We start from the raw sequence: 8,849 nt of genomic DNA, 5'->3' as shown, positions 1-8,849 counted from the left end.
AGAGATTTCTTCATGATGAACTTTGAATATTTTCTCTTGGCTCCCAGGAGTTTTTCCACTTTTTCCCACTGTAAGACAGCAAAAAATGTTAGTTACAATGCTTATTAATGGAATATAAATACTATCTTGGTTCTCAACAAAGGCTTGATAAAAAAATACTTCAAACTAAGAGTGGTTGAAAACATTAAAGAATAGATAAAAAAATAAAAAGCACACCACATTTCAAATTATATTTTAATTACATTGAAGTCTGAAGTCCTGATCAAACTGCAACTTCAGTTAAAACTGAATAAATGTTTTTGCAATGTAAATTTTTCTCTCTAATGTTTTTATATAAAAAAAAAAAGTTCCGTCAGTGTTCTACAGTACAGAATATAAACTTCAAATAATATGCATACCATCCAGAGCAAGGATGCCACTGCACCAACACCTCCGCATGACCCTTAGCAGAAACAGAAAGAAACATGGGTTAATGTTAATGACATTTACTTACAACACATGAAGTTACAGTCATACATCTGCTGAACGGTAAATACAAAATTAAATCCAAGTGAAAATAAACAAAGTGAAATAAATAGTTAGTTGGACTAAATCTATCATAATAAGCATAATAAAACTTTAATTAATAATTATTAGCACAATTCAATTTATTACTATATTATCAATACAATTTTGTAATATTGTATACTGCAGTTTTTATTTTTGTCACACTACCATTTCTATGGTTAAGGTTTTAAATTTGCACAACTTAAATTGTGAAGTAAAATATTTCTTATTACACGGTTTAACATTATAACACAAATTATATAAATACCTAAACCTTACATTAATCATCTAGTATATTTTGTAATGTTTCTTTTTTGTGCAAATACATTGCAATTACAACATACAAAAGTACAAAATAGTATTGTTGCTGTGAATGTTTTTTTTTAGAATGGGGGGGTGGGGTTATTTCAGTATTTTGCTATTTAAAACAAACCTCCCTGATTCTTTTCTTCAAATTTTTTTTGTAGGGGAAATTGGTTGAGTCTTTATGCATGGGGCATTCTGAAACAAATAAAAATATGGTTATAATTTGACACAAGTAAAATAAAAAGTTCAACAAACAATCAACTCTTGGTTTGGGTACGTTATGGTCACAACACTGAATAGCTTAATATAAATATGTTGCAATATGTGTAAAAGAAAATATTACAATATTTACATTTGTAGAATTCTAACCCAGCCTTTAAAAAAAACCAATGAGAAAGGCCATGTTCTTTTAGCTCTAAAAAGCTCTCATTATGTTAAAATAAAAAACAAAACAAATCCACACATACCTTTATTGTCTGCTTTCCTCTTTCTTTTTCTTTCTTTTCCTGAGGAAGATACTGGACCTGGACTGCCTAGCTCAGTGGACAGTTTAGAATAGGAAGAAAGAGTTGAGGCCGGTGGCAGAGAGGAGACCAGAGAAGAAGAAGGTAAAGGACTAGACTCAGAGAAGGTGAAAACAGGATGAGAAGCCAAGGAGGAAGATGCAGGAGGAAGAGTGTCAGACTCAGGGCTGAGCAGAGATGAAGACTCTGATGCTGGGTCTGCTGATGGAGTCTCTGCACACATAAAAATAAATAAATAAAAACTGCTGGAATACACTATACAACTTGTAGCCTCTGTTCTGGGCACAATAAACTAAAATACATGTGCCTACATTGCTTAGGAAACACATAACCAAATAAAACAACATGGGCCGGTTTCACATACAGGGCTTATATTAAGCCAGGTTTAAGCCTTTCACCATGTCCTAACCAGACGCGATGCGATAAGATTCCAGCGACAAGCAACTTGCCTGTCCACACCAAAAGCGACGCGACTGCGAGATGCGTCAAAATCAATCAAAACCCACAGCCAATCAGAACAGCATGTAGGCGGGGCCGGGCTCTCGCTGCAAATGCATAGCACCAGGGTAAAGACTAATCTTGACGGCATTCGCAAGAAAATGTAACCTGTGTGTGTTACACAGGTTATGTGAAGTAGCCTACATAATGAAATGTACACTTATTACACCATTTAAACATTATTTAAAATACATAATGAATCACTAAAACAATATTTGTCCAATAATAGACTTGTTTGTTCACAGTTTGAATGTTCTTGTTTCCCCATTCGTTTAATTTCAAGATCTGATGTGAATTCTCCATTGTTGCTTTTACAGCTACAAAGCTGGAGCACTGAATGATATTCAGAGTCACATTACACGCTTTTAACATTAAGTAAAGCACATAAACAGTATGTTTAAAGATTATCATTGCCACACTTTGTGTTTGTTGTTCCAGCGCGGCGTCACAGAAAAAGAGAAACCGTTTCTAAAATAGAATCGTCACATGCTGCCGTTGCGGCTGGTTAGGACAAAAAAAATTATTAATATGGAAGATAACCTTTTATCTCCTGTCGCGGTGTTGATCGCATGTACTAAAGACACGGTGTTTGTTCAATTAGGACATTTAAGTAACTTTAATAAATGTGCCCTATGGCAGCTGAAACATGCATTATAGTCTGGAACTAGCTTAAGCCTTGTTTGTGAAACAGGGAAAGTGTTTGATAATCATAGCCTGAAGCTAAAAAATAAATACAAATAAAAGTCTGGCCATCATACACTACATTATTTCCTGTGAAATGTTACTGCCCAGAATGTGTAGGCTGGCTCTGACTTCTAGCAACTAGCATCAATTTCTGAATTGAGGCAAAAATATGGGTAAAATTCATGTAGTGTATTCCAGCCTTAAGCTGCACAAAGACATACATGGTGTGAAATTGTAAAACCAATACACCATTACACCACCATGTACAGATACAGTTCATACAATGTGCTCACCTTAACAATATAGTTTACTATAGTATAGTATGTAGTAATCTATGGAAATAAATTGTAGAATTAAACAAAATATATTTAATGTATTTTGTTGTTTTCAAGGATGAAACATTTATGATTTTATGAGTGTAATGAGTGTCACTCTTAGGGTCTGCATTTGGACAGATATTATTATTTGGTGGGTGACAGGTGCAAAAAAAATAGTTTGCTGTACAAGAACATGTTAGTTAAATTGAATGAAACATTTTACCATTACCGGTAAGCAGAGATGGGGAATCTGATGCTAGGTCTGCTGATGTGTTAAACTCTCTCCTGTGCTGCTTGGTGCTTTTATAGCCACTGTTGGATAAAAGAAACTGTGATGTGGACATGAGAGTAATAATAATTAAATAATAATTCAGCAAAAATAAATAAATAATAAAATAAAGTGTTATTATGGTTTTATTATTTTATTTATTTGTTATTACGTTTAAGTCCACATATGGGTTGTTTTTATTAATGTAATATCAATTTAACATTATCAAAATAATACCCTGCTCAAGTTTTATTATGTAATTTCCCCTATGTAAAAACATTGGAAGTATTGTTTTTATATGCAATTTTTAAAACCTAAGGTGAGAAAAAAATAATAATAATCATAATAATATATATATAATTGAGGATGCACTAATAAGCAATTAAATATGTGAAAATTCTGCATGCATTGCGCATTTGTGTTTATTACCATTAAGAAGACTTTCATACAACCTCTTTATGGTAAGAAAAGCATCCTGAGTTTCTTCTGTATCCATCTTCCAAGGACAGAAGCACTCAGCAGAAAAACCATTTGAGGTTCTCCTGGCAAGGAGAAGGAGTGGGAACCTCTCTAAAAGCTCCCACTTGTGGAGCTGGAATAAAATTGAGACAGAATTATAAAACTAATAAGGGGGAGAGGGAGAGATGGAGGGAGAGAGAGAGAGAGAGAGAGAGAGAGAGAGAGAGAGAGAGAGAGAGAGAGAGAGAGAGAGAGAGAGAACTTCTTTATCAGACCTGAGTACAATGGAAACAAACAGATGTTACACCTAAGTCCTTATGCACTGAAAAAATAATTGTTGAAGCTTTTGTATATAAATATAACAACGACATGTGTGTATAAGCTAAATATCAGGGATTATTTACAGTACTTACTATTTTATGACTAACATCTGAAAGATAAACCTACCAGTAGATTTGTTGCATCATAAACTTTGTTCACACTGCAGTTTTTTTTTTGCCGGTCAATCCATTCTTGGGAAAGCTGTTCTTTTTTTTTCTCAAGCTTTTGCTTATATGGCTGCTTGGCACTACAGTGTTGACATGTTTTGCTTGCAACTCCAATTTTTGTACTGCATATGTAGCAATCCTTTAGAGTAGGCATCTGTAAAAAGAAACATGAATGATATGTGTTATGAGGGGATAATAAAAAAAAAATTTTCACCCTTTGTTGACAAGTCACAGTCTCCAAAAATATTGTTACCACAGTGACTTAACTTTCAAAACATTTAAAGAAAACTGAAACAGTATAATGCTACTCAGAACCTGGTTTTAAAAATTGTTTTATCAACTTAAAGGCGACATGAAATCAAAATATACCCGATTTACTTTGCTGGTGCATATTACTAGTCTTGAGGTGAACAATTAATTTATGCAAGTATATACACAGAAAAAAAATATGTTTGCCGTGGTAATCTTTCATCAAAATCTGAAAAGTTACTTTTGGTCTGGAATGGCGTTCCTTCTCTGATGATGTAGGTTTAACGGCTTGGGTTGGGAAACGCCTAACCACTCCCCTCAAACCGTTAGTCTGCTATGAGCAGAGATGGAGAAGAGGAGCGCTAGAGTAAAACCCTGCCCTCTGTTCAATATTCCCTTTCACATGCAACTTCCAGTTCACAGGGACTTTTTTTTATTTTTTTTTTATTTGTATTTGTATTTGTGGTAGACTATTATTGAAAGCATCAGAAGAAGGCTATAAAAGAGGTTTTAGATCAAATGTCATAATACATAGTTATAGACTGTTGTTGACTTCTAAAACAGATATGAATGACACGTGAGGTATGTAGTATAACAGATCATAAAAACACGGACACATAGACACTAGTGATGCGCGGGTCGTTGGGTTGGGGAGGGTCATTAAAAACAAAATAAAATAAAAATCCATATGTTGCATGCAATGTCCAGCCTATATTAAATATTTGGGAATATCAATCTAATCATATTTTAGTAGGTTATTTGATATGGCCGTAGCAATGCAACTTGCGTGATTTCCCCAAACCTTTGGCGTCACGTGACACAGCTCGCGCAAAGCAGCTCCCGCCGCCAGCCACAACAACAAAGACGGAGAAATAAAAGTGAAGATGGAAGATGAGGTGCGGGAGAAATTGAGGTCGGGATTTTACATAATTAAAAGAAAAAAAGGTGAATGATGAATTAGAATGAATACAAACGCTGCTTTGTAAATATTGAAAATGTTTAAATCATTATCTTATTAATATGACCTGATTTATGGTTCATATTCAGAATCGTCTGTTATTGCCAGTTTACAGGGCGATGTTTCCAAGCACTTTAAGGCTGAAATAAAGGCTGTTTTCATTTACATTACTATGCCTAGTAGGCTATGTCTATTTAATGGTCGCGGGTGCGGGCGGGGCGGGTTGTAAAAATAGATACAGTGGTGCGGGGCGGGCTGGGGCGGGCCAAATAATTTCATAAAAGCGGGACCCGCGGGTTGTAAAAAAAGCCGACCCGCGCATCACTAATAGACACATGTAGCCTACTGGTGTCAGATGCTGCAAGAACTGGAATTAGCTAATGTTTTGGAAAGGTTGTAACAGCTTTAACTCTGTTACCTTAGCGGTTATATTTTTCCACACCATTAGGGGGCGCTAATCAGTAACTGTGCTAACTGTGTTTGGTAAATATAATATGATCATGCTTAAGTGGATAAAAATCAACATCAGATGACTTGGGTTAGTCACCTTTGCTGTCTGTCCTCTAGCCTTGTCCTCTAGCCTCTAGAATGTTTATTCTGTTCCTGGTTTTGCACCTGTATAAAAAAATAAGAGACAAATAGCACAATGTTACAATGAATATATTGGTCATACAGTTTATAATTCTGAAGAGCTAAGAAAGAGAAGAGAGTTTTTCACTAAACGTTAACAATGACTATAAAGATCTATTCTATTCACACACACACACACACACACACACACACACACACACACACACACACACACACATATATATATATACACACACACACACGTGTGGAAACAATTCCATTCTAGTTATTATCATACATAATTCCATTATTTTATTACAAATATTTATTTTATTTGAAATAACAACTATTACATCTATTTTATTTATTGTTAATTATTAGTTAGGCCTATGATTATATTTGCAGTATTTATTTATTAATTTCCACAATTGGATATTTCTGGAAAATATTATCTCAAATATGAATGTACGTCAATTAATAATTAACTGAAACGTAGGCCTAATTCACATGTTAAATACTTTAAAATAGTATTTGGATGATCGAGTCAGATTAACGAAATATGGAATGGACGTTTTAACAAAATGTGTGGACTTTTTACATGGTCCCTTACACACAACGTTTCCAATTTCCGAACGATTTCACACTAAATACTAACTTTAAAATGCATGTGATCTGGTCAAATGATTTGACCCTCATGTTCAAATAATGAGAAAAATAACGTCCCTTAATGATTTGACACGCGACGTATTAACGTCAGGCCTATTCAATCTTGAATAGACGATATAATTATGTCCAGTAACAATAATCCATCTCTTTTTAATAATGTTAAGTCGATAAATATGAATAAAAGCGAAGTTTAATGTCACCTGTGATGTTCACGCTGTAGGATAACTTTTCCATTTAACGTTAACTGTTAGGCTAACGTTACGTTAGATATTTCATTGTGTTTCTTATTTCATACGTTATTCTCAAGTAAAAACCTCTAACAAGTTAAAAAATCACCACAACGCAAGATGAAACAGCACAAGCGCCTTGCACATTATTTTGTTCAAAAATTATCATATTATCAAGGTTATTATCAATATAGCCTACCTGTATTAGCCACGGATTAGCCATCTCGTAGAAAACCCACAATGCATCAAGGCGACTCTGCGTGGCATATCTCCCGCCGCCTATAGGGGCACTATTTTAGGAAATGATGCAGTGGGTCGTATTTAAGGAAAGGTGCAAACGACCATTATGGTCGTATAAGTTGGAGGACTTGTTGTGTGTGTGTGTGTGTGTGTGCCAAAGTGCTTCAGGGTTTGCCATATGGAAGTGCTGCATAGTCTGTACTTCAGAACAATGAATTGCCTAAAGCCTGATGAAAAAACCTCCCACAACTCACATGTGAATAGAGCAGATGTCGTAAACACCGTTGTTTCACCAACTCGAGGCTTTCTGCTTGACCTGACTTACACTGGATGTATTTAGTTACGTATTTGAACATTATTTATTATGATTCATTAGTGTTGACAGACATATGTGACTTAATTAAAAAATATGTGACATCCTGATTTTTCTTGTGTTCCCTGCACGTATTGTGTTGGAAATGGAATCATTAAGATGTTTTATGTTTTCTAAAGAACTCTCATATGCTCACCAAGGCTGCATTAATTTAATCAAAAATACAGTAGAAAATATTGTAAAATATTTTTTGTAAATTTAAATGTACTGTTTTCTATTTTAATATATTTGAACTAAAACTTTGCATCACATGAATAAAGGAATAAATTACATTTAAAAAAAATTTGTATTCAGTAATTCAATATATTTTATATAATTATAATTTAAATGATATTTATGATATTAATATATATGAAACATATAGTAGGTATTTAACTAATATAAATACCAACATTTAACTAAATATTATTTTGTAATTATTGCAAAAAAAATTTAAAAAAGAAGACAAATTAAATCAAGGAAACATTTGTTTAAATTGTTCATTTAAATTAATAGTTCAAATAAACCGTATATGCTGCAAGGTGCAGAGCGGTATGACAATGAAATGAACATATTTCCATTCATTGGAAATATGAGCTTGGTGCAAGTGCAATGAAATATGACAAAAACAGTATATCTTTTCCTGTTTATTGGAAAAAATTGCTTGTTGTTCCTAAAAAAAAAAAAACACTATTTAAAACAGCGACTATCGGACAACAGAAAGACACAGAAAATGTTGTTAATGTTTGTTAGTTAGTCTCCACAACACTGCCTCAACATCAGAGTAGCTTATTAGCACGAAATGAGAAAAGAATAGAGCAATAGATATTTTCGAATAATGCTCATATGGATAAACAACCATGTTCTACTCCTGTATTTCTGCACCAGCCTACATAATAGATTTTGAACCTGCTGATGAATACATTCATGCAGCATTTATATGGTATAGGAGGAGAGACATTCTGCCTGATCTAATATGGAGCTCCAGCAAATGCTTCCTCCATGTGTTCCTCCCCCTGCCCACTGGTCCATCCCCTGTCGGCAGACCCAGTTGGTTTGACCTGCTGCTGGGTCGTCATTATAAAGAGTGGATGTCCCACACAGGAAAGGGAAAATCTCACTAATCCCACACAACATAATTCTGCTTGCAAGAGGATTAGGGTCAAGCATTGGGCACAGCCCATGACCAGATTTAAATCATACACCCTTGCCCACTCTTCATCTGCCATCATCATCATCATCATCATCTTCGCCCTTTACCCTGAAATGAATCAAAACAAGGGACCTGTTGCGGGTGGGAAAACATGCCCTAGGCTGTCAGGTCAGTCGTGTGATTGTTAAAACATGTTTCTAAGCCAAAGCCTGTTTCTGCTTGGGTGGAAATGAACTGTTTCTCCATCCATGTGAGGAAGACAGGAACCTCGCAGGTTGAACCTCTTGAGACATCTTTGGCAAGACGAAAGTTTTCTACAGTCTTCACTTGAAAGACAAACACAT

The 8,849-nt window shown here is 34.7% G+C and overlaps 1 protein-coding gene across 5 annotated transcripts in view; it reads right to left on the bottom strand.

Annotated features, from left to right (window-relative positions):
• Positions 1–7,124, bottom strand: part of LOC309491167 (uncharacterized protein) — a 7,637-nt gene extending 513 nt beyond the window's left edge. Inside the window, exons 1-9 of one of the 5 annotated variants that reach the window (XR_014202952.1) lie at positions 6,960–7,124; positions 5,845–5,912; positions 4,050–4,244; positions 3,573–3,735; positions 3,105–3,187; positions 1,320–1,589; positions 980–1,047; positions 399–442; positions 1–68 (exon numbers count right to left, since the gene is read on the bottom strand). The exon at positions 1–68 is cut by the window's left edge and continues 513 nt beyond it. Coding sequence is in view for 3 of the 5 variants with exons in the window: in XM_082160586.1 (XP_082016712.1) it covers positions 11–68; positions 399–442; positions 980–1,047; positions 1,320–1,589; positions 3,105–3,219 (555 nt within the window). In the remaining 2 variants the exon portion in view is untranslated. Of the gene's footprint in view, positions 69–398; positions 443–979; positions 1,048–1,319; positions 1,590–3,104; positions 3,736–4,049; positions 4,245–5,844; positions 6,861–6,959 lie in introns of those variants that run through there. The other 4 variants (XM_082160586.1, XR_014202953.1, XM_082160588.1 and 1 more) reach the window with 4 other exon arrangements.
• Between the last annotated feature and the right edge of the window lie 1,725 nt (positions 7,125–8,849).

The sequence above is a fragment of the Leuciscus leuciscus genome, assembly GCF_965113295.1.
Source record: "Leuciscus leuciscus genome assembly, chromosome: 25".
NCBI classification, from domain to species: domain Eukaryota; kingdom Metazoa; phylum Chordata; class Actinopteri; order Cypriniformes; family Leuciscidae; genus Leuciscus; species Leuciscus leuciscus.
The sequence above is the reverse complement of the archived record's forward strand: the minus strand, read 5'-3'. Positions and strand labels throughout refer to the sequence as shown.